At 36.5% G+C, this 25132-nt stretch overlaps 1 protein-coding gene across 3 annotated transcripts in view; it reads right to left on the bottom strand.

The window, feature by feature from the left end:
• CFH (complement factor H) overlaps positions 1–24717 on the bottom strand; it is a 35531-nt gene extending 10814 nt beyond the window's left edge. For all 3 annotated transcript variants that reach the window (XM_042873948.1, XM_042873949.1, XM_042873950.1), the window contains exons 1-16: positions 24533–24717; positions 19954–20136; positions 17907–18012; positions 16512–16588; positions 15230–15424; positions 13802–13972; positions 12336–12515; positions 11029–11220; positions 9587–9766; positions 8053–8229; positions 6820–6999; positions 5459–5632; positions 3905–4087; positions 2486–2668; positions 1108–1281; positions 237–413 (exon numbers count right to left, since the gene is read on the bottom strand). In XM_042873948.1, the coding sequence (XP_042729882.1) occupies positions 237–413; positions 1108–1281; positions 2486–2668; positions 3905–4087; positions 5459–5632; positions 6820–6999; positions 8053–8229; positions 9587–9766; positions 11029–11220; positions 12336–12515; positions 13802–13972; positions 15230–15424; positions 16512–16588; positions 17907–18012; positions 19954–20136; positions 24533–24593 (2593 nt within the window). In that variant the 5' untranslated portion in view covers positions 24594–24717. The remainder of the gene's footprint in view (positions 1–236; positions 414–1107; positions 1282–2485; positions 2669–3904; positions 4088–5458; positions 5633–6819; positions 7000–8052; positions 8230–9586; positions 9767–11028; positions 11221–12335; positions 12516–13801; positions 13973–15229; positions 15425–16511; positions 16589–17906; positions 18013–19953; positions 20137–24532) is intronic.
• Between the last annotated feature and the right edge of the window lie 415 nt (positions 24718–25132).

Raw genomic sequence — 25132 nt, 5'->3', positions numbered from 1 at the left:
AGGAATTGCCTGAAAATGTTATGTGCCATCTCAGATACATCTGTCTGAATAAAAAAGCCTACATCTTAACAGTTTAACTCCATTTTTTTTTCAACCAACTTACATTCCATTGCTTATCTGTACAACTACCTGTGACAGTCCTAACAAAAACAACAGCATCTTTTCGCTAATGATGACTGCAAGTACACGACACAGAAGTTCATTATAAAATAAAGAGAAAAACAAATGCTACTGACCAACGCAGTATGGTGGTGACTGCCATTTCCCATTTATACATGTTATTTCACTTGCACCAATGAGATGGAAACCCTCCAGACATGAAAAAGCTATTTTACTCCCATTCTTGTAATTTCTTCCGATCGGTATCTTCTTAGCATTAGGCAGCTGTGGTGGAGGTGGGCATGTATTCTCATCTAAAGATATGCATTCATTTCATAACAGAACAGAAGATGAAGTGTAACAGTTCGTCATAGATTGCAGTAGTAACCAACAGCTAAGAAAACAATAGCAGTAGACATCTCTTCAGTAGCTGTCTCAAGTTTTAATTAGTACCATGATCATTTTGCTCTGCTTGAAAAACACTAGAGCAGCTCTCAGATGCTTACAATGCTTTCAACATGTTTTCACAGAAAGCGTGCTCAGAAAAATATACACCATGGGTGTCTTTTTCTTTCTCAATATTGCCTTCCTATCATAAACCAGTAACCTCTCTTTTCTGTTTCACTGGGGGAGGAGTGGGAAAGGGGAAGGAAAAAAGAAAACTCAGCAATATAAGATCTTTGAACTTTTCTCACATCAAAAGTGACAGTGATGATGATTCCACTGTCAGAGTAGATACTATTAAGTCTGCTTCACTAAATAGAGTTTCTAAATTTAATTTGCTGTTCAAAGGATTTCCTTAATTAGTTCACATGACTATGTAATTATACATACATATATATATATATACATACATACATATATATATATATATACATACATATATATACACAAGAATGTAAGCATTTCTGTTACTGATCATGGCACAGAGATGCTAAGAATCTTCAATAACGAGCATTTACCATGCCTACAAAAAAGAAGAAATTGTATGCAAATCTAAAATCATACCTGTACACTGAATCTCTGGAGACCATTTTCCGGACACACAAGTTGCCTGTTTAAATTGTCTGTCAGCTGGCTTACATTTATATGTTAAATGCAGCCCAGTCTCCTTTGTTTTCCTGGGAGAACCAGTGCGTACAACCACAATATCCTCTGGACGTACACACTGATGAAATGGGGCTGAAGAAAATCAACATAAGCAGTTAAAGAACAGATTTGGTTCAGATAATATGTATGTACGCATTCATAACGAAGAAGTCACCATTTTCCTAATACTTATCCATATGAAAATGTTTTTTTGTGTGTGTGTGTGTTTTTGTTTTTTGTTTCACTATTGTGGTTTGAAGTAACTCTTAAGACTCCTTCAGAGGTGGAGCACCTCTTCTATGAAGAAAGGTTGAGGGAACTGGGCTTGTTTAGCTTGGAGAAGAGAAGGCTCTCGGGAGCAGTGTGTGAAAGCTAAGCAGATTGTGTTTTGTGCCAAATACAGTCCTCAAAATAATTGTAAATAAAGTACAATGTATTCAAATCATCAATGAATAAAAAAATCACTTCTAAAGAAAGGGAGAACTAATAATATAATATCATAAATGAATATGATGCCTAATAGTATAATGCTACTAATACTAATAATACATAATAATACTATAGCACTAATAATATCATATTGATCTTTGTTAAAGTCCCAGAGTAATTTAAGCAGCCAAGACACTTTCTTATACAGTATCATTTTTTCTCACTTTTTTTTTTTTTTTTTTTATAAACAAAATCACTGACTCCAATGCATCTTTTCCTCTTAAGGCAGAAGGTTTGTTTTAGACAGCTTGCTTTTAAAAGTTTATACGCTGTGAAACTGCATGAGAAAAAAAGAGAGAAAACCACTGACCAGAAATGGACTAATCTACATAAAAATGACAAGGATAAGGTAAAACCAGCGCACTGAGGCTATTAATATTATTTCTAATTTCCAGAGATATAAATCTTCATTTATTTAACACAACATGCACATGACTTTTTTTGCTGGTATGTCTGAAGTTTTTGAAGGGTCCTTATTGCTGGGAAACACAGGCAAATGACTACAAAACTACTGCTGTAGGGTGAAAGACGTGGAGCAGCCATATTGGATTTTAACCACTGTGTAACCATCCATTCCCTTCCCCAAAACTACTCAGTGTTTACAAATTTGTAGCTCCATAGTCTTTCCAGGATGAAGGATGTGTTATGTTAACTTTTAAAAGAGAAGGAAATGAAAAAAACCTTTTGTTGAGATGTGAGAAACTATAGTACCTCAAGTTACCTATTGATTCCCGAAGTCCTTGAAACCACGACTATAACAATGTTAAACTCATAACTGAAATATTACGGAAATACGAAAGAAGATTACCGTTACAAAGAGGTGAAGGCTTCCATTCCCCATTAAGACATTTTGTTCTCATTCTGCTAGCATTCCCAGAGCCTTGCTTACATCCATAGGTTACTTCATCGCCATGAGAAAACTGGACTCGATCTTGCTGGTGAAGAACAACATTCAAGAAAGAAGAAGGTGATCCACATGGCATTTTGTCTTCTGTTGAAAAGAACAGAAATATTCCACAAAGTATTGATGTCACATATGAGTGTCCAAAAGAATTTAGATAAAATAATTCATTTTGCATTTGGTGAGTAAAACCTGCTCCCATTAATTAAACGTCTTGAATAACCTTCTACACAGCTGGGGTGCATCTTTAATTTAGTCAGTTGACTAAATTTCTTTCCTTTCCATCACTGAGATAACTCCAGGATGTACTCAATGAGTCATTTCAGCTAAGGTTAATTTCCCAAACAGTTTTACAAAGGTACATGAACCCTAAAGTGCAAGAAAACCTTCAGTTAATCCAACTCATCTGGATCCTTTATTCTGGTCAATCAAAAATTACATTCAATCATATACCTACACATTCGTAATGTACAATTTCAATTAGCATTACTACAAGAACTGTCTAATATCACTTAGAATTGATTAGAGGGGCTGCAGAGTTGTCTCCTCTCTGTGATAACTGTAGTTCGTGCTGCGGGCTGCCATCATTGCTGTGCTAGGAACAGTGAAGGTTGGTGGCTTGCAAAGATGAGTGCAGCGTATGAGTAGTCCTTGTGAGGAAGGAAAAGGGTGATGTAAATAGAATAGATGCATAAAACTGTCTTCCACCGGAGGAAAGGGAAGACCCAGGGCAAACTTAGAAACTGGACTTGAAAAGTTCTGCACTCATGCTTGGATCACACACTTCTCAGCTTGTGCACAAAACCTGTTCTGTGCGGATCAAGTATTGAAAAAATGTGAGCAGTCATACAGTTTTTAAACATAAGTGTTGCTTTTGGAAGATGTGTCAGAATCCAGAAGCCAGAGATTACCAGATTTCCCAAGGTAGTTGCAAGACTTTCGAGACCTCTGTAATACTGAAGAAGTTTGCTAATGGATTCTAGCTCCGTTTCTAAGGAAAGATATCCATGTGATGGCACATTCCTCTCTGCCTGTTTCCAGATCTTCACCACAGTTAGCTTCAGAATCTCCTGAACAGTTCAATAAAATAAATACTTGTGGAAGCGATTATGTTCTCACAAGCTCTGTGAAAAACAGGGGCAGCTGTATCAGGGGAATCCTTCACTGAAGAAGTTTCCACAACAGCTATACAAGGTTTTTCTTGTTTTTACTGTAGAAGCAATTTTTTTTTTTTTCCTAGTGAACAGATGGCTATAGTTAATTCACATTTGATTATCTTTGTATTGCATCACCATAGTTTTATATACATAGTAGAAGGTAGATTACCAATGCAAGAAGGAGGAGGTGACCACTGCCCATCCAAACATTCTATTTCCTTTGATCCAACCAATTTGAATTGAGTGTCACATTCATATTCCATTCTGTTCCCATGTGGATACCATTCCAGAAAGCTGCCAGTAACATTTCCATTGGTGATTTCAGGTGGAGGTCCACAGCCTCTGGGATTCTCTGAAATCAAGAGATCAAAAATATACACTACAGTCAGGACTATTAGCACACTTACATATTAAGTGCAACAACAACAGCAACTAATTCATTGCTTAAAATTAAAAAAGAGATATAGAAAAAGTTGAACAGGTCATTATTTTATGCCTGTGTCTGTTTAGATACATGCTGGGGTGGAGCTCACAGAGATGAGTTACGCTGGCTCAATCTTCTCTCTTACTTCTGTGCACAATCAGTTTCCAGCTATGATAAAATAAGTGGTTCATGAAATCAATTAATTTATAATGGAAGAAAAGCATCACATGGGCATCGACTCCACTTACCTGTGTTACACTATTCTCATGGAATAAAAAAGCAAATATTCTACAAGTAACAGTGACACGCTATTCATCCATGCAGTGCTGTGCACTGTATATTAAAGGAATTCACATCTGATGGAGTGAACGCTTGCCAAAAGAGCTTAATATGTTTTGAGCTAAAGAGTCAACTACATAAAAAAACACTTGTTTTCAAATGCAAAAATTTGAGTGAAAAGAAGAGTGAGGGCATGAAAGGCAACAACATAAATGACTGAGTAAGCAGGAAGGAAGAGGGATGAGAAATTTGAAATGCCCTTGTCATTTTGATCTTTCTCATGGAAGGCATGGTCTAAAAAAATTATTTTCGGATTCCACCAAGTTGTGCTTTGTCATCAGCATGGTGAGAAGAGTAGGGGCATATATCTTCCCTTCTGCAGGAAACTGTTAATCCTACAGGATGAAATTGAGGAAATTTGTAACAAAAAACTTTCACCAAATTTCTTTCCCTTGGGTTCAGCTGTGTGTCATCTCCAAAATCATTTTTTCCCCTTTAAATGTCACATGATCAGAGAAAACAGCATAGAAAAAAAGTCTTTGATGATCAATGCTAGGCAGTGGCAAAAGTTATTTAGGGTGCAGGAAGAGATGGTTGTACTCAAATAATTTCTGGCAGTCATATCGCACCCTATTTATGCCTTTTTTGATAAGCAGTATTTTACACTTAATAATCTGAGTGAAGTTTTGTGCAAACCATTTAAGTGAAGCTAAGAGGATAAAGACAACAAGAAAAACATGTGGCTTGATTATCAGAATCAGACAGATGTTCTAGATACATTCCATGTTTTGACATGCTGAGAAGCGAACACTGAAAATTCAACTGTTTGGTTTCTTCCACATAAAACAGCAGAACACTAACAAACGATCTGAGGAAAACCAGTGCTCGCCTTTTTAGAGATAACAATGCAATAATTGTTCCTGGGTGTGAGACTGACTTAAAGAACGTGCCCACAAAAGTCTTCAGGACCGAAGTATTCGCATACGTATCCTACCACAATAAAGTCAACAGAGGAATTACCTTTACATGTTGGCGGTGATGGGAACCATCCAAAGTAATAGCACTGAGCAGAAGCAGGGCCTACTCTTACATAATTACGTACACAGCTGAATTTCACAACATCTCCATTGTAGTATCTGCTCTTTGCAGGTTCAACATCTCTATTGGACATAACTGCCAGTTCACATTCTATTGCTGTGAAGAAAGAATATTCCATGGTATATTGCAAAACCTACAAAAAATATATGAGCTACTACTAATGGAAAAGTGGGAAACAAACTAAATATACAGAAACATACAGAAATATACAAAATATACAGATCTGACAAAACAAGCATGGAGACAATGATGAAACTTGCCTCCCAGTTACATTAATTGATTGGATATCAAGAAAATACAGGCACCGCTTTTGGGACAATCTATCTAGACTTTGCAGCTGATAAGACCCTCAGCTAGGGGGACCCCAGATAAGGAGCAGTGTGGAAATCAGCACAGCTATGCAAGTCCACGAAGGGTCACGCAGAGGGATCCCAACAAGTGGAATAAACAGAAAAAGGCATTGAAGTGTCAAGTAAACTGTGCAGGTCAGTATGCTCATCTAGTTGAGCCCTGAACCTGGCCACCACAGTCCACCCTGTCATCTTTTATCTTCTCGTTACATCTTTTCTTGTCTATCTTGCTGCATACTCTTACTTTCAACTCCATGTGTTTGCATGCAGCAAGGTCTGGGTGCAGGCGACTGGTGAGACCTGTATATGTGTCAGTGAAAAAATGTTGACAGCTCCTTAAATCAGACCAAGGGAGTAGGCACTCCTGGCTTCAGGTGCCAGATATCAGAGCCAGTGGGAGTCTTTAAATTCCAGCTACTGTGGCATCCCAAAAACCAGCCACTAGAGAAACACTGGTGTGAGGGAGGCGAATGAACGCATGCATGCTTGAGAACCCAGAGTGCTGCATTTGTGCCTTTGCTGGTAAACCTCTGTCTCTTTCATCTGGCAAGGAGGAAGAAAGAGGACATAGCTGGTCTATGTTTATGTTTTACTTGAGTCCTGTATGTAAGCACTGTAGAAGGCAGCCTCCTGTCTGTGGCATCCTGTGTGGCTGTGTCAGAGCCCAATGTCTGTGAGCCTTTGGGGTTTGTGCTCAGCTTCATTAGTAGTTGAACCCACTAAGATGGAAGTGACACCTGCAGCCCTTGGGTCTGGGCAGAGGCCCCCTCCCCCTGGGACGCTGGGCTGCACTACAGCAGCCAGGCAGGAGAGGCGGGAGGAGGCAGCCACACTTTTATCATCACTTAACACTAATTAGAACAAAAGCACAGGAATGAATAAAGCTTCACAGTGTGCACAGTTACAATGGTTAGTGAGTACAAATGTATTTACCGACACATTGCAGTGCTGGCTTCCATTCACCATTTACATCACACCTGGTAGTACCAGTTGGCATGTTATCTGCAGTCTGATAATGCTCATGACATGCATACTCAATTATATCTCCAGGCAGGTATATACTTTTCCTTGCATAGTCAGTCAAAACGTGAGTTTGTGGTGTTTTACAGGATTCTGTAAAATGAAACAAAGTTAGTGCATTTGGTGATCCTGAAATTTGCTCTTTTGAGCCACCATTTCCATACTGCAGTGGGTGCTGGTTCTACAGAATGACCGGGGATATTTAAAACAATAAAAGTTCTGCAATGTCAGCACATAAATGTAGAATATCATGGGTAGTGTATTCACATAATATTTATTGTATTCATCTTCTTTTCCTTCTACTATTTCTTCTTATTTTAATGATGTAAAATCAAATAGTTTTACTTATTTTGCCCATGAACATTTGTGAGGGCATAATAAATAAATAAATAAATAAATAAAATTCTGGGTAAACATAGTCTGAAACTAAAATATAAGGCAAAATATTAGCTAAAGTTGGTCAACATGGCAACATGGTAACACTGGAAGATCAATTATCTTCTTTTTTTATCCTATACTCCTGTTCAGGAGAGGATAGGGCTTCTAAGAGAAAGTCAACAAGAACGAAACTATTTTCATAAGAAACTACTCCAGTCTTTTTTAAAAATGTAGTTTCTAGCCTCAGAGTAGAAAGTACAGCCTAACCTTTTTTTTTTTTTTTTTTTTTTTTTATGCACAATGATAATATCTCTTCAAATAATGAAACATGTTTCTCACTAGTCTGCTGACTTGTTCTTGGCATGATCGCTTGGCTGATAGGCATTTCTTCATAAATTGTCCCTGACAAGTGTGAAAGGTGTTCATCTTCTTGTCAACAAGATGAAAGAACTGGGATTAAGTTTGTGTGCATGCACCTAAAATCACTGGAAAGGTCTGTGAAACATACTTTATGCCACTGAGGGTCCAAAAAGGTAGCTCACCTAGAAGACAGCAGATACTTTTTCCTGCTTACTCACTTTTGCTTTCTGTCTTTATTTCTTGGAGCCTCAGAAAAGTTCCTCTCTGGAGGCTCAGTCCTCTTTTTGACTCTCCTTCCATTCAGTAAGAAAACTATACCAGTATGGATGAAGAAAATCAGAGTGCGTAGGAAATCTCATTTTTACCAGCGGCAGCAGCAGGGAACTCTGAAGCCTGAGTGCTACTCACGGATGCACTTTGGAGGCGGAGACCAGCCACTCTTTTGACATTGTATCTCTCCTGTTTCTTGTCTTTCTGGAGTTACAAAGCCACTGTAACAGCTATAGGTGACTGTTTCCCCTATATCAAATGTTGCCTTTCTCTTCATGAAATAGCCGTTCGTCAGATCAACCCACTGGCACATTTCTGAAAGAGAAAGACAGAATTCCTTCTCGTTGCTAAATGGCATACATGTAATATCTAGAATAAGGAGGACAAATGAAGACAGCAGTAGGATTTAGAACATTTTTAAGAACATGATTATTTCTGCCTCTGCATTAAGGTCCCTTTCTGGGATCCAACCAAAACGTGTAAAGTCAGAATTCAGTGTTACCAAGTGGTGCAAGGCTGGGCAGGGATTTCATTTGCAACTGTTCTTCAAGATTCCAAGACTATATGGCTGCATTTGGTTTTCAGCAGAAACAAAATTCTTAGGCATGCATTTTGCATGCATCAGGAGGACGTTATGCCCCTATTGCAAGTGGGACACTCCAGAGATCATCATCATGTGCAACTAAGATCTTAGTTCTACTAAGAGAAATCCCTCAGAGTGCACATACTGCAGGACTAAGCAAACTCTTATCAAAGGATTCCATCTTGCACAACAAACCACCGCTGCAGATGGACTCGGTGTTGTGCCTGATTTCACATCACTTGGAATACCTTGTTTCAGCCAATCTAACTGGGTGGAAATCCATCCTCTTGTTTAGAAGTTATGGCCTTGTATCTGGGAGAAAACTTCTGTAGTATACTGAATTGTGCACTAATAAATCATTCTGCAAAGAGTTCCTTCATTTCAAGAAATGAACACAATAAGAAATGGCAACAATGGCACATTAGAGTCAAGTAAATAAAGATAAAGATAAGGTGTACAAAGCCTTTGAGAAACGCTACAAGATGAATTTGAGTGTTGGGAGCAGAGTCAATGATACTTCAGTGTAACCATTTCAAAAGTTTAAGTTCCATTGATAATTTGTTGATGTTTATTGCAGTAATGTCCACTACTGGCTAACAATAGGAATCGTAGTTTTATTTTGCTTCCTCACTGCTATGCCAAAATATTAGCGAGTGGCTGTTCAGAGCCTTCTATCACAGGTATCTCTTTCATGCTGGAATTGTTTTCTAAAAAAATGCTCTGACAGTCTGAGAGATGGAATTCGTGCGCATAAAATCATTATCTAAGGAATTCATAATTCTGGTCAGGCATTCTAGCAATTTCAGGCTTGGTTCAAGTCAGGTTCAAAAGCTGGAAACAGTTCTAGAAGAGGTAACTTTCCCGTTCCTCCCTCCTTCCAATATGATACCAACTGGATAGCAAACAAGAGATACAGGGCTCAAGTGGCACAGCTAGAGACTGAAAAGAGACAAGAAATTACAGATAGGCTGTACAGAGGCACCTAGACTTAGAGTTTCACTGATTAGTGGTGAGGAATTAAAATGGGTAATGTAATCATAGATTTATTGGTTTCAGTTAGAAACTGTGACAAAAAGTAAGCACACTCACCTTTACGGATACATCTTGGAGTAGGTGACCAGCCATTCTTTGTGCACATAATTTCACCATCTTCATTGTCAGTACGATAATTTGTATTGCAGGAATATCTAGCTCTTTCACCTTCTTTGTAATAACTTCTCCAATTATTTTGGATAACACCATTTTCCACACGCTTGACATCACATATCTCTAAAGAAGAAAAGTAAGTACATTTAACCACATTAATAAAAACAGCCAAAACTGCAGTAAAACAATTCCTAGGAAGAGATTTACCAAAAAAGCCTCCTTCTACCCTTGTGTCTATCCCCAAAAGAACATCAGTTTTCAAATCTGAATCAAAGCATGTTTCCTTTCACTGCCCTGTAATCACTGTATCACAAAAACAGGAGCTTCATAAAGCACTAAGAACTGGCCTAGTAAACTAAAGTCCTTACTGTAGTTAATAAGCAAGGCTGGCTAACTTCACTGCCTCTAGTGTCACGTACAACAACCCTGGTATACTCTGCTAAGTCTCTCAAATTTTGATGTCTGTGCTGAGACACATTAGGCATTTGATCCCAGGCAATTTTACTATCCCTGTGCAAGTGCATCAGCCTCTCAAACCAGCTCTAGAGAATTTATCAACAGCTAAGCATGCTGTCCCTACCGCATCCTGTATCCCAAGAGCTTGGACAGATGGAAGGAATGTTGTGGCAGTGTTACTGGAGTAACTGGTCGTTTCCACTGGGCACAACTCTGCTCATTCCCTGCATTGATTTCCTGTCCACCGAGGACAAGAGAAGAAAATTCAACCTTTAGTTGATCCTTCAGGTGCTATTGGTAGGTAGGAACTGCACTGAGACTGAAGATATGCGTTGTGAGAGTTATGGGTTATGGGTGAGTCCTCAGCTCACTGGTTTAAATTTGTTTCCCATAGTTGAATGATAATTCAGTGCATCTTGATCTCTTATTTGCAGACATTCTTACTCTCAGCTTATTTCAAAAGTGTTCCACCTTTCCCCAAAGGTTATCCCAAAGGACAAGGCAGTGGATTCCAGATAATAACCTCTAGACACTGCACCTAAGCCACTGAAGGAATAATACATTTACATGGAAAAGAATGTATCTGTATGTGTCACTGTGTGTACAAAAGAAAGCAGATGCATGCGTGTGACCTGGACTCTAGAGAGGAAAAGCATATCCTAATTCTTACTCTCCTTAATTTTTCTAAATCTCAGGTGTAAAGAATGACCCAAATCCAAATGTTTAATTTCAAACTTATTCACTTTGTAGTATCACTTTATCCGGTGATTTTTTAAGCCAAAAAGGTGGGAAAACAGTCTGAGTGCAGTTCCAGGGATCAGCTAAAGCAGTTACAATTTAATAAGCTGCTAAGCTGTACAGTACAATTTCTCCTGCACAGACCATTAATAACCAAAATAGAATTAAGCATATTTTATAAATGTACTTACTGAGGCATTGTGGCTCTGGCTTCCAGCCCCCTTGAGAACAGACAATCTGAACCCAGTATTGTTCAGTTGGGGTGAAGTAGCCTTCACGACAGTGGTAGTAAATAGTCTGCCCAATCCTCATTGGAAAGTAATTCTGTCGCCAGCTTCTACTCAATATGATATTATCTACAGCTGGGTAGTCACATGGTTTCTCTTTAAAAAGAATTTAATTGCAACAATATCAACACATGCATGTCAAAAAACGTGGCATACAAAGTTCTAAATATTAGTCCAGATATGACTCCATGGAATGCTTCCTGTAACTAACAGAACAGGGACTACATACACTGGTAGATTCCATGGAGTACAGGAACAATTGCACAGTGCTTCTGAATTCTTTCTCAGTGTCGATAGCTATGCAGATAGTTTCCACCTGAAATGCCCTGGCCTAAAGCACAAATGCTGGAGGAAGAGGGGTCATCCTGTGAACAGACCACTCAACAGTGAATGAGGTGGTCTGAGAAAAATAACTCAGTTTCAGAACACAAATAGAGAAATGATTAATCTCTATAAGACCAGTGTACTTTTCTTGAATAGATCTTATCCAAATGTTCATATATATGATTGACCTCACCAGAGATTCTTTCTCCTCCTTCTGTTTTCTACACTTTTAAAAAATATATTATTTTTAATGACAAAAGATCAAAGATTAACAAATTATGAAATTAATTGCTGAGTTTTGCTTTTATACTGCTCATATTGGGCAAAAATATAATTGTAGTTACGAGAAAGTGAAGCAAAAAAAAAAAAAAAAAATAAATAAAAAAGCTCAACCTCATAATCAATTGAGAATATTTTGTTTTGCTGTTTGACAGATTATAATGAAGTTCTTTACATACTAACACACAACTGCAAGTAAATAACTAAAACTACGGTAACCACGGTTAAACATACCTTGCAATCTGTACTTTGGTTTAGATACTTTAACATTCATTGCATCTTGGTAACTTGGCTGGCCCACTAATCTGCAGGTGTACCACAAATCTTCCTGTCTGGGAACCCGCTATTGCAAATTAACACAGTTTCACAGATACAGTGACAAATAATACTCATGCTCATAAACACAGTGTGAATTTAGATTATACCAATATTTTTTAAGTGCTTCTTCCACATCATCACATTAAGCTTCATAACACTAAGAAACACAACAAAGAGGCATTTTTATTTCCTATGTTTCTTAAGATTTTTCTCTTGAGTTCTCTTTTCACTGAGATATTTCCAAAATAACAATTCTGTGTGTTGTGTCTTTGTTCATGAGAGCTACTTACCAACACAACCTGGAGCAGGTACCCAGCCACTGCTGGTGCATTTTGCTACGCTTTTGGCAGTCAATGTGCTAAAATGATATCCAGAATCACAGTCTATTGTGATTGTAGCTCCTTCCATGTACCTGTCTTTTTGAGGTCTGAAGTTTCCATTGCGAAATGTTGGAGGAAAACATACAACTTCTACATGGAAAGAGAAAAATAGGCGCCAATTGAAAGAATGCCTTTATGTAGTTCTTATTTTCATGGTACATTGACTAAAACTGCATACATTAACAGTCAAATACAGATTTCTTAGGGCAAAGATAAGGTTACACTTCTCTCCTACTCTTAGAAACGCACAGCTCTGTAAGAACAGACTACTGCAGAAGGACCTTTGAGAGATCTTATATATGACTATAGTCCACTATGTCAGTTCGTAACTATAGGAAATGAATATTAATTAGTATAATTGCAAATCCTGAAACAGAAATTTCAAGGACCAAATGAGCAATAGGGCTGACTACTTTTTACTTCTAAAGAAGTCCTTCTGGAAGAGATCCCAGGAAGGTGGGCAGTACATAATATCCTATAACACTGCCCTACTGCCAATGTATTTTTTCAGTTTAAAGCATCCTTTGTCAACTTCTTGAACATGATTCAAGCACTAAAGATTTTCCCCAATTTTATATCAAATTAATTTAGCTAGGACATGGTTACAAGTTCCTATTTGTGGAATTTAGAGTTCTAATTGAATTCTTTAAGTGCTGTAGTGAAATGATACTAAACTGAACTTTCACTAGTTAACATGTTAAACCCCATAAACAGATTTCACTGAAAATGTCTTCATGTGAAGAAAGAGGACTTCAATAATCATTATCATTACTCTGAGAAGCTGATTTCAAATTTTCCCATGCTGTTAAAAATTTCAGATTCTTCCTTTAGCTTAAATTTTTCCAATATTAACATTTTTTCCCCTATCCTGCTTGCTTAAAAATTGTTTTCAGTGTCTGATTTTTTCCATTCCTTTGCTAAAATATTTCCACTGCATTTTGTAGGAGGCAATGAGATTCAGTATTATCCTTTCTATTTGTTCAAGTTAGGAATTCTTTCTAACTCAAGATTTTATGTGCTATGTTTTGTCCACTAGTCCAGATTTCCAGAATAAAAAGAACACAGTGCCTTTCTGCAACTGCTAATGCTCCAGTATTTCAGCATCAATCTATTTATGCAGTATACACAAGAAATTCTACTTTCCTAGTCCCATGCACCTACGCTTGAGTAATGAAAGGCTGAATTAACTATTTTTGCCATGTCCCTTAAAGAAAAACAAATATCAGGATCTTTGGCTGTTTTAACCCTTAGTCCTGCCAGATCTTCATGGTGTATTAGTCAGATGCCAATGAAATTATTATTTTTATGAACAAACTAACATTTGGCAGTACTAATCTCAGAAATTACTCTCAAAACAACTTAAGGAAATGGCTGACCAGTGCAATAGGGGGTTGGATACCATCCAGATTCCGTACACTGTACATCTGCTCGTTCACCATATGTGTATCCTTTGTTACAGACATAATGCAGTTGCTCAGACTCCCTGTAAGTCTTCTGCGAGGAATGTACAATTCCATTTGGAATTGGTGGCACGCTACAAATAATATCTGAAGTTGAAAAAAACAAAATCCATAAATTCATATAATTTTATACAGTTTTATTTGCTGAGAATAAATCCCTACTGGAATAAAAATTAGTGGGATTTTTTTTCCCTTTTGAATTTATTGAAATTATATCAATAAAAACACTTGCACTCAGAAGCTATGTGGAACTTAACTGAGAACTCTTCAGTGACATGATTGTGGGTGCCAAGTATGCTGTAGCACAGCAGGAGTAACAAACTGATTCATAAGACAGCTTTCAGGACTATGATTAATTTTTTAATTGCTTTTAGAATTGTGTACAAGATAAGGGATTTTCTAAACTAAGCAACTAGGCTAGCTGAACTTTAAGATTTTTTTCATTTTTCTCATAATTTCATTTCCTTGTAATTTCCAGCAAATCTAAAGCTCTCTCATATTCAGCAGATAATCAATAAAATTATAGCATTACCAGAAAAAAAAATACAGCATTAAAATACATGGAGAACTGACACTAGGATACCTGACTATCTATAGAAAAACTCAACATTCTCAGTTTCTTGCCAAACTCAGAATATCACCAAGATTTTGCACTTTCTAAAATTTGCATTCATAAAGCCAGATAAAATATAAGATTTTGTTTCCTAGGTCATAGAGCAAGACACCAGAGGGTTGTCTTAGATTTTTTTGCTGGATTTATTTTATAATTAGAATGAAATAAATCTCAGCGGAATTGTCTTTGTTTAATAAAAATCACTATATTCTACAAATAGTGCTAGCACGTGTGATTTAGATCACTTTATCCTTGCACTCTACTCAGCACTGGTGAAGCTGCATGTAGAGTATTCTGTCCAGGTCTAACCTCCCCAGTAGAAGAAAGTCATAGACATTCTGGAGCTGGTCCAGTGATAGGCCAAGAAGATAATTAATTTGCTTAAATAAACACTGAAGTGACTAAATCTTTTATAGATTATTATATTATACATCATATATATATACATATAAATAATATTTTATATTGAAGTTAGTTTCAAAGAAATTGAGTGCAGCCTGGAAAAACACAGTTTGCAGTGAAAACGTGGAACAAACAGGTGTGGTTCACTATGACTGTACTGATACATACAATGCTCTCAGATTTTACTTTCTTATCCTATTTCTGCAAATATACAATGGAGACTGTTTAGAGGCAACCTATGCTTAATTGCTGTGGAATGAAATTAAAGCTTTGTAACAGTTCCTAGAAGTCCATGAGAATAAAGTTTCTTATGGATAATAGTGTTTTACCTTGGCACTGAGGTACATCACTGTCCCATTTTCCGTTAGAAGAGCAATGTATTGCTTTAGATCCAACAAGCTTGTAATGTTCATTACATTGAAACTCTATGACCTGGCCAAAGGTATACTCTCGGTTTAGCTCAAATGCACCACTTACAACTATTCTTCCATTTTCTGGTGCTTTTACAGGTAAACACTTTGCAACTGGAAAGCAAAACAAAACAAAACAAATAAACCAAAGGGAAAAACAACCACTTTGAGGCCTATCACTAAAATAAATTGGTACACACAACAAGTTAAAATATAGATAGATCACTGAGATTACCTTAAACATTTTTAACAAGTGTTCAGACTTATTATGCATTCTAATACTATTTGCTCGCTTTCAACTGAATAAAAACTTGTCAGTCACAAAGGAAGAAGTTTGTGAGGACTTAGGAATTGCAGTACTTTGGCGACATGTGATGAAAAATATTGAAGCCATTGCTCTGAATTAAGCAGAGAGCTAGGTGTATGCCTAAATTTAAGGACACTCAAATTCCAGTAAATTGAATGTGGAATACCTGAGACCAGTTGTTAGGAAACATCAAAACTCACATATCTAATATTAAAAATTACTTTTAAAAAGTTAAAAGTTATCCCTGGGGAGAAAGGATGATTACTTCCATAATCGTACAGGTTTGAAACTGGTGAAAAGGTTTCCAAATTCAGTAACTAGTACTATCCAAGCCAACCAGTCTATTCAGGTCTGAGGACTAGGTCTTTTATTCTCTTTATTTCTTACTAATGTCAAACTTCTAACAAAATCTTAATGGACACAATATTCATAAGGACAGAGGAGAAAATAAGCTACAATACACGTATAAACATACATGTAAAATGTCTTATCCCAGCTGACTTTTATAACTATGCTTTGCAGATACTTACTCTACATACAGAGTCTGTACATGAGGTAGAGCTTTAAGCTGTCTGGGAGTGACAAGACTCAATTTTATGAGTGATTTTTGGTAAAAGTTTGAATAATTATTGGATTAAAAAAGCTGAGTGGGTATTGTATGAGTTTCACTGCTGCATAATTTGAGTTTAGACATACGTACATCTGTGCAAATTAATATTAGAAGTTTGATCAGTGAATATTCTTGAGTAGTTATTTACAACATAAGCAATCATAGTAATCACAATAGACAATAGAAGTGCCACAGAGAGTAGTGAGATCACAGACAAGTTCTAGATAGCATCAGACAGATAAAAAGTCAGTTTCATAAGGAATGAAATGTCAATTTCTCTTTACCTTCACAGTGGGGGATGTCATTGCTCCATCCCTCTGCAAGACACTCACGGTAATTTTTCTGGCTAAGCATTCGGTATCTTACAAAATAAAGTGAACAAAAAATTACAGTCTTAGCAGTGCTGCTGCTTTGGAAACAAGGGAAGTAGGTTTCAGATGTTCTAGCATAGACTAACCAAAACACGATTAAAAAAAAAAAACAAACAAAACAACACAGTTTTCCTGCCCATCTTCCCTATTTTTGTTTCTTTTACTTGCATATGGTAAAAATACAAAAAAAAATAACACTCATAAAGTAGCTTTCTAATAGGAAAAACATTCATTACAGAGGCATCAAGCTCTACCTAACAAGTAATCTAAGGGTGATTTACACAGTTATTAGCAAGGAGATTAAATTTCTTGTTGCCTGTGTTCCACTAAGACTGAAAGCCATGGGACAGCATCAAAATCAGACATAACCCAAGCCATATGCATCCCATGCTTCACTGAATTAGTATCATCTTAGGCTTGAGGGCACCATAGACACAATGACACAGCTTCTGCCTAGTCTGGAATGTATTCAGAAGATTACAGCTAGTCTAAAATGACTATGAAGAACTGTCTGCACTTAAGAGATTAAGGAGAATATTGATTTCCTAACTTATATATGTACATCTTCCAGCAACACAAAGTCTTCAAAAACATGGCTAAAACACTGTACTATGGTTATAGCTGATTTGCATTTCATGAAGAAATAATCCAATTATCAGCATACTTACCTAAACACAACACTGTACATCTGCCTTGCTGCAGCTTTCATTGGAGAAGATGAACAGAGAGAGATAACAGAATTTCTTCCAAGCAGTAAGTGAAGAGATGTTACTCTATCTACCAGAAACATCTTCCTTCAGTAACTCTCTCCTTTCATAACTCACAGAAATGATTTAAGGAGGTTTGATGTGTTGTAGTTTAGAATAGACAATTCCACTGTACAGCCTAATGACTTCTCCAACATAACTGCATAACGACTGCCTACTGAGAGTACTAATGGCAGTGCGTGGATTTGCATTTCCATCTGAACTGGCTACTTTCTCAAGTCATTACCCAGCTTTGAGGCAGAAAATTTGTTTTGCTTTCTACTCAGGCAGCCATAATTTCAAGTGAGCTACAACCTTATCTGAGACTTGGGATGACAGCTCCGTTTGTGTGAGGTACAGTTGTTCCAATACCACTAAACTTCTGACCAGACATAGGAAAAAGCTACGTTTAGTATTGTAATTACAGTATTTTCAGTTAAACAACAATTTCTTATTCTTAAATATGAGCAAGTTGGCAGCTGCTTTACAGACAACAAATTTATAACCAGTATTCTATTAACATTAAAACCTTAACTCCTAATATTGAGTTAAATAATATTACCCATCATTACATCTGTATTCAACTCTGGCACCAAAGACAAACTCGTTTCCAGCAGTAAGCTGAAAGGAACCAAACTCAGTATCTCCAGGATGTCCACAGGGCTTACCTGGTAAGAAAGAAATAGTTAAAAAGCAAGTACTTAACCAAACACAGAGAAATGAAAGTGTGAAAGGTAGCACTTTTCTTTTAATTAATAGAGCGTGTTTTGAACTATTCAATGCAAAATGTTCAGCATTACCTTGATTAACCTTCTTTTCTTTTAGTCATTGTTTTCAATAAGAACATAGTAGAATGAGGTTTTTTTTTTCTTTCTTTTAATCTAAATAGCAAATTAGGAGCCTTTGCTCCTTTAAAAAAGACTAATCTCATTTTAAGCTTTATGACACATTTTAAAGACAGAATGTAACATCAATTTTTCATATAACTTCTGACACAGACCATTCCAAACCTTCCACTACAGAAGCCATCCATGACTGGCATTTAAATATCCTCAGTCTGATGGGAATTGTGCTGAAAAAAGAGTGATTATCTGAAGCCACAGGAGTAATGTGGCTCAAGTTTCCCCTAGGACTGCTCTTATGGTCTGGCCTCAATTGGATTCCAAAACAGAATTGCAAAAATGAGAACGTGGTCTCTGTCATAGGTGACTTGAATACAAAACTTGAAGGCATATGTGTAAGTTTACAAATAACACTTAACTGGGAGGAGCTGTTGACCCCTTTGAGGAAAGAGAGGCCTTGAAGAGAGATCTTTGTCAACTGAAGAGTTGAGCAGTCCTCAACCCTGTGAAGTTTAACAAGAGCAAGTGCTGGCCAGGGGAATGAACATGGCACCAAACTGTCAGAGTTCAAGGAGCTCTGGGCACCTCTCTCAGACATAGGATTTAGATTCTGTGTGGTTCCGCATGGAGCCAGAAGTTGGATTCTGATTCTTGTGGGTCCTTCCATGTCAGACTATTCTATGATCCTATAATTCTCATTTATCTCCCTTAGATATTATAATAAGGACAGCAAAATAGATTGCACAGCTAAATTTTACTAGGCATCGTCAGAAGAAATCCTTCCTAGTCTCTATCAAACAAGGCATTTTCATTTCTTGCTACACATCAGCATCTCTGTTTTTTTGTTTGTTTTGTTTGTTTGTTTGTTTTTTAATCCAAATAAGATATGTTTGAATAGGCCCTAAATTTCTTTCAGTGTGATTCAAAGAAAATACATCTCTCCATTGTAAATTTTGCTACCTAGTGTGATCTGTCATGAAAAGTGAATATGAGCACATTATCTGTACCAAATCATCCTTTTTTCCTCCACATGTACCTTACCAGTTTCAGCATCAGTTCACAGGGTGGCAGTATTCACTAAAGTATGTAACTAAAAAAACTACACTAATTTTAGTATAATTGGAAAGATTTCTGTGCACCAAGTATTTATGCAAATGTATTTAGAAGTAAGAAAGTAACAAAAAAAAAATCCACCCCAATTTAAAATATAAAAGAAACTACCAACAAGTCTATTAATTATTTTTTACTTAAAATATCTATTGATCTCTGAAACTTAATTTTGTATGATTAAGCCAAGTAGTTGTATTGAGACAGACAAAATTTCTATGAAATACACGGGAGAAAAAAGCTCAAATGCCTAATATTTATTTGTGTTTAGTACTCATTCATTATAGAAAGTATCTTCTGACTAACAATAATTAAGTTCCACTTCCTCAGTGAAATCAGTATGAAAGTGTGAGACACTTCTAAACTCTTAACATGGTACAACAGAAATAATAAGCAGCAGCTTTTATCCTCACCTGAGTTTTCCTTTATAGTTTGAAAGAAAAGGCATGGGAAAATAAATTCTATAATTTTTTAATGCCAAAAAGTCCAATCAACTTCCAAGAAGCTGTATCCTTTAAAACAAGTTGAATAAACTAAAGACAAAAAAATAATTTCTTTGACTTGCATTCAGAAGATAGGTTAGTGCTTTATTTTGCTTAGACTTGAAGTTTCATCAACGTTAGACTTGTAAAATTCCGGAAGTGATCTCTCAATACTTACTCCTGCATTCCGTGTTGCCTTGTTGCTTCCACTCTCCATCAGCACACTTGACCACAATTCGTCCTATTTTCATATATCCAGGCCGACATTTGTATGTTACTAGAGTATCATGTGGATAGGGAGGGTTGTCCCATGCTTCAGTAGGTATTTCTTTAACTCTCCTTGGAGGAGGTTGTTCGCAAGCTAGAAATTATAAATAAAAATATTGGTGATTGAGACACATGCTACACCTCCAAAATAGTTTTACAATAGAAAATGTAGCAAGAAATCCTGGGTATATTTGTGATCAAATGCACATATCTTTTCTACTTCGTTATGAAATGGAAAACTGTTAAGAATCCACATTTTGTGGGCTACGAACAGACATTTTGTAGGACAGGATGAAAAAACAGTCAAGCCAATGGAAAATGCAAACACACACTGGGCAGCCATCATTCAAAATAAATTTCAGTTACGAAGACTGCAACCAGAGATTAGCGCCTCAGTTCAAACCAAAAAAATCTGCTACTCCTGCATCTGCAGAAGCTCCTCCATGCCAGTCCTTCTGCTGTTAGTACTCTTTTCCAGCTATCTTATTCTGCAGCCACCACCACCACCTTTGCTGACGGTAAGCTCATGCTCCACTTGGTCAAGATCTGTCAGACTTCTGTTTTAGATCCCCTAAATTTTCTGTTTGGCTAAAGTTATGATCTTCTAAAGCATTCTATAAGGTTCTTATGACATGCTACTTGTTACACGGTGTAATTCATTCTGTGTATTCACTTTAATCTTTGTAAGCTTTAAAGTATTTTGATTCAGTTTGGGCTGTGGAGTAGGAGATATCTGATGTTTTTCATTAACTCAATATTATGTAGTCTTCCCCAAAAGCTCCTTATGAGGCTTTCTTTGGTCTCTGTGAAATGTACAGCCCATATGAATTTTTAAAAATGGACCTGAATTAATTTTATTAAGAGAATTTTCAACAATTTAAGAATAAGAAAAGTGAGACTGAAGGGGGAAAATAATAAAAAAAAAAAAAAAAAAGGGAAGTTGTTAAGAAACATAACCTCATGTCAAGAATGTTAAAAAATATTTTTTGTGTGTGTGTTTGGAATCATTAACTTAATTTCATTGACCTAGTTTCAATCTCTCTGCCTAGATGACTGAAATGTACTTTAAAGACTGAAGTTTTACCTACAGTAACAGACTCTGGACAGTGTAGCTGATTAGTTATAACGCTGTCTATTTTACATCTGAACATCAAAAGTGAGAACTGATGAAAAGTGATCTCTGAGAAATTAAAACTTAGAAAAGAAATGGGAAATGTCTGCTAGAAATAGAAGTTTGTTGATGAATGAGATTCATTGCTAAGTATAGAGCTGGAACCAAAACCTAAACCAGTTTAGTTATAGGACTCCTGGTCTGAGAAAGCAGCAGTGCTGATGGTCCAAGGGCTGCCTGAAAGTGAGAGTACAGGAAAAATATTTAGGAACTTAAGGGGATAGAAGGGCCATCACAGTCAGAGATTAAGTAGTGCGATTTCTAATACAAAGTGAGCAGAAAAAAATCCTAATCCTTCTACATCAAAGTGTAAAAATTTTGAAAAGTGTAATTCTGTAGCTGTGGCATTTCGAAAGTATAAAGAAAAGAATGCTCACTGTGAGATCTAATAACTTTCTTTTGACTGGCATAAGTAGGTGGGAGAGGTAGGCGAGCTTTGAGGACACCGCTGAGGTGATAAAGGAAGTGTCAGACCTCCCACAGGTTCATCATCTTCCCAACTATTTCAGTTACTCTGAAAACAATGATGTTCCTTCCAACCAACCATCCTGAGAAGATAGCTCTGTCCACTAGAGGGTACTCTACCAACAAAAAAAGTGGCAGGGACTTCCACTCTCATTTGCAAGATACATTCACATTTTAATACCTTTTTTTTTTTCCTCCAAAGATCTAGGAGTAAGTTAAATGAAGAGTATTCCTCTAGGTGGCTCCATCTTGTAAATGTGTAAAAAGTGGTTATTTTGCCCAAGAAAGACTGTCTGCAGAGATGGAACAAGGGATTTTTTCTGGTTCTGCATAGAACCAGCTCTTTAGAGCTTGTTAATCTTGTTAATACCAATGCTTTCAGTTTGTGTGTAGAGAAAGTACAGACCAAATTCTACGATTTCAAGAACAGCTTTAGTTATACATGTAACTAACTTTTCTTGTCTTCTATGCATACACCTGCTTGTTAGCAACTGCAAGACTATTCAGACAACAAATCAACACCTCAATCATCTCACATTCAAACCAACACACCAATTTTAGATCCCATTTATAAAAAGTTCATAGAGAAATTGCACACGGGTGTCTTAGCTATCTCTTATTCAGACATCTAAATTTGTTGCTTTCAACCTCATTTGTTTAAAAAAAAAAAAAAAAAAAAGCTTATTTTTTTCAGGTTTTATACCTCATCATTTGACCTATTAGCCTATTTTTCATTTCATACCTACAATAAATAGTATGTAAGAATTTGTTCTAGGAATAGACATTTTCAATGTACCGTAATATCCTCCATTGTACATTTGAGTACTTGCTTAAAAAACAACCACATACACAAACAAAATCCATACAGTGTATCATGACATAGAATGCTGTGACATAATGACATCATTGAATTTGAAGATGTTATGACTTCTCCGAACTGTGAAAAATTTTTCATATGACAGCAAGTCAGTCAGGCTGAAATTGAAGATAGTATGGGGCAATGTTGGATGTCCAGACTGAACTGACTTCTGCAAGGACAGAATTCTGCAACAGTGCACATCTTGCACATCCATAGGCTAGGCAGGTGTTTTCAGCAGAGGAGAGCTTCTCTGCTGTATTCTCCTCTTATTTCTGATTTATATTTTCATTGTCTGTTGTGCAGAGTGGGGATTCTACACCTCCTTGTTTATGTTAAAAAACAAACAAGACAAAAATGATCTCCTGACAGTCTCTTAACCACTACATTATGTTTCTCCCTGGATTTCATTTCAACTCTCTGATTGTTCTTTACTATACTGCACTGATATCAGTCTATGTGACAGCAAGTGTTACTGCCAGGTGCTGTAGTATGCATATGTATTTCTGACTACAATTAGTTAATACTCTTTTTAAATGTGGTTTCTTAGTAGTTTGAGCTGGCAAGATGTACTTCAAAATTATATCAATTACATCATGCACTTTGATCTGTGTACTCAACAAAATTGGGATTTATTTACTTTTACATTAGCACGTACAGCTTAAATGCATTCCTTCAAACACTTCAGTGGGAAACCAGAACAGCTGTAATAAATCATTTATTAAACACATGTGACTTGATCATGATTAGAAATAGCTCAAATTACTTTCCCACCATTATTATGCTGGTAGCAACTTCCAGAACACCCAGCACAAACTGCAAATTCAGGTAGAAGTACTCAAGCAATAATCCAGCTCTCAAATGACTCACACAGTCTTCCAGTATGAAGACTGAAATAAGAAAGCTGCAGGACACATGGTAAGAGGTGCCCCAAAACAAACCAAATGTTGCTAAACTGCTGCCATTCCTTTGCAAACTTCTTGAGCTAAAGAAAGCACCGTGAAAAGGTAGTGCAAATTCAAGCAAACTCCCTTTACAAGTTCCAGGATCTTTCTAGACTAATTTGCAAATGAAATAGGCTTTTGTAGTTGCTTTGGAGCAGTATTTATACACTGTAAGTCCATATTAAAAATATGCTAAATTTCAGTAACATCCTGGGTTGTTTTTTTTTTTTTTTTTCATTTTCAAAGTAAAATGCATCATATTGTTTTGATTAATAAAGTCTTCATAATCTTCACCCAAAGTTAACAACAACCTGAACTGAACTAAGATATACTAGCTCAAAACCACATGGTGCCTTTTCCCCAGTCTTTGTACAAGAAAACAAACAGACAAAGCAAAACAAATTACTAAAAATCATATTAAGCAATATAAATACAATGTCAAGGAAAATAAATTCAACAGTGAAGCAGAAAATATTACTGCAGCCTTCTGGAAAGATACCCAGAATAGAAGCTACCTCTTTAAACAAGTCCCAGAGTGTATCTGCATGCATTTATCTTTTCAATGGATGAAAAATACCATAGACCAAACCTGTCATTTAATGGATATTTTATAAGCTTTTCAGTCAATCTAGTAACAGCTTCTTTTTCTCAGATTATCACACAGACTGTTTCAGACAGACAGAAATACATATTTATTGAATATAATCTATTTTAACCTACCAACTTTTTACAAGTTTTACATCTTAGAATAATTAACAAACAGAGCAAACAAATAATTCATCTAACTGTAGTTTATAGGGGTAATAATACAGTTTAGTAATAGCAGTAGTTATCCGACAAACAGATGAAAAATGACAAAATGACCCATGACAAAATACTAAATACTGAAGGTACTAAATACTACCAGAAGAAACCTCAATTATTGTTGTCAGAAGTTCATTAAAATAGGCTTCAATTCAAGCAGTTTATTTACAAATTGGTTTAATAACTATCTTTCCATACACTTTGTTGTCTTTCTTTTTTCTTTTTTTTTTTTCCTCAGATTAAAGCTTACCTCTCTCTGCAGTACAATACATCCAACATAGCAGGAGAACTGCATAGCCCAGGAAAGGCATACTAGTGATTCAGGAACTCAGAAGTAAGTGCATTTAGTACTGTAGCCAATTTTTTTTTTTAATTACTTTGTGTTATGTGCACTCCTAATTTACTCACTGACTGCCTCCAGGGACTGACCTTGCCCCATTTATACTGAGTGATTTCAGCAGTCACTTCCCCTAATCCTCTTGCAACACACACTTGCTGCTTTTTTTTCCCCTCTCCAAACTTTACTAAATAAATAAAATATGTCTAACAATTTGGGTTGACATTGTTCCTCCCTGCAGTCTGCTTATTCTTGCATCTTTGTAGTTGCACAACTATATACATAGTTTTATTGCCTGTGTTTTATATGCTTTGTCAAAAAAATCTAATTCACACTAAATGCAGATGCTGGGTCTGGTCTTGTTCAATATCTTGAACATAATGTCCGCCCTGATTAAGTATGCCAATGATACACAGCTGGGAGGAATGGTTGACACTCAACAAGACCTGGACAGACTGGTGAACTGAAAAACAATAAACCAGATGAGGTTTAACAAAGTCTTGCAGCTGGGAA

The sequence above is a fragment of the Lagopus leucura genome, unplaced genomic scaffold (assembly GCF_019238085.1).
Source record: "Lagopus leucura isolate 7727_CA_CO unplaced genomic scaffold, USGS_WTPT01 Super-Scaffold_100009, whole genome shotgun sequence".
In the NCBI taxonomy this organism is placed as follows: Eukaryota; Metazoa; Chordata; class Aves; order Galliformes; family Phasianidae; genus Lagopus; species Lagopus leucura.
The sequence above is the reverse complement of the archived record's forward strand: the minus strand, read 5'-3'. Positions and strand labels throughout refer to the sequence as shown.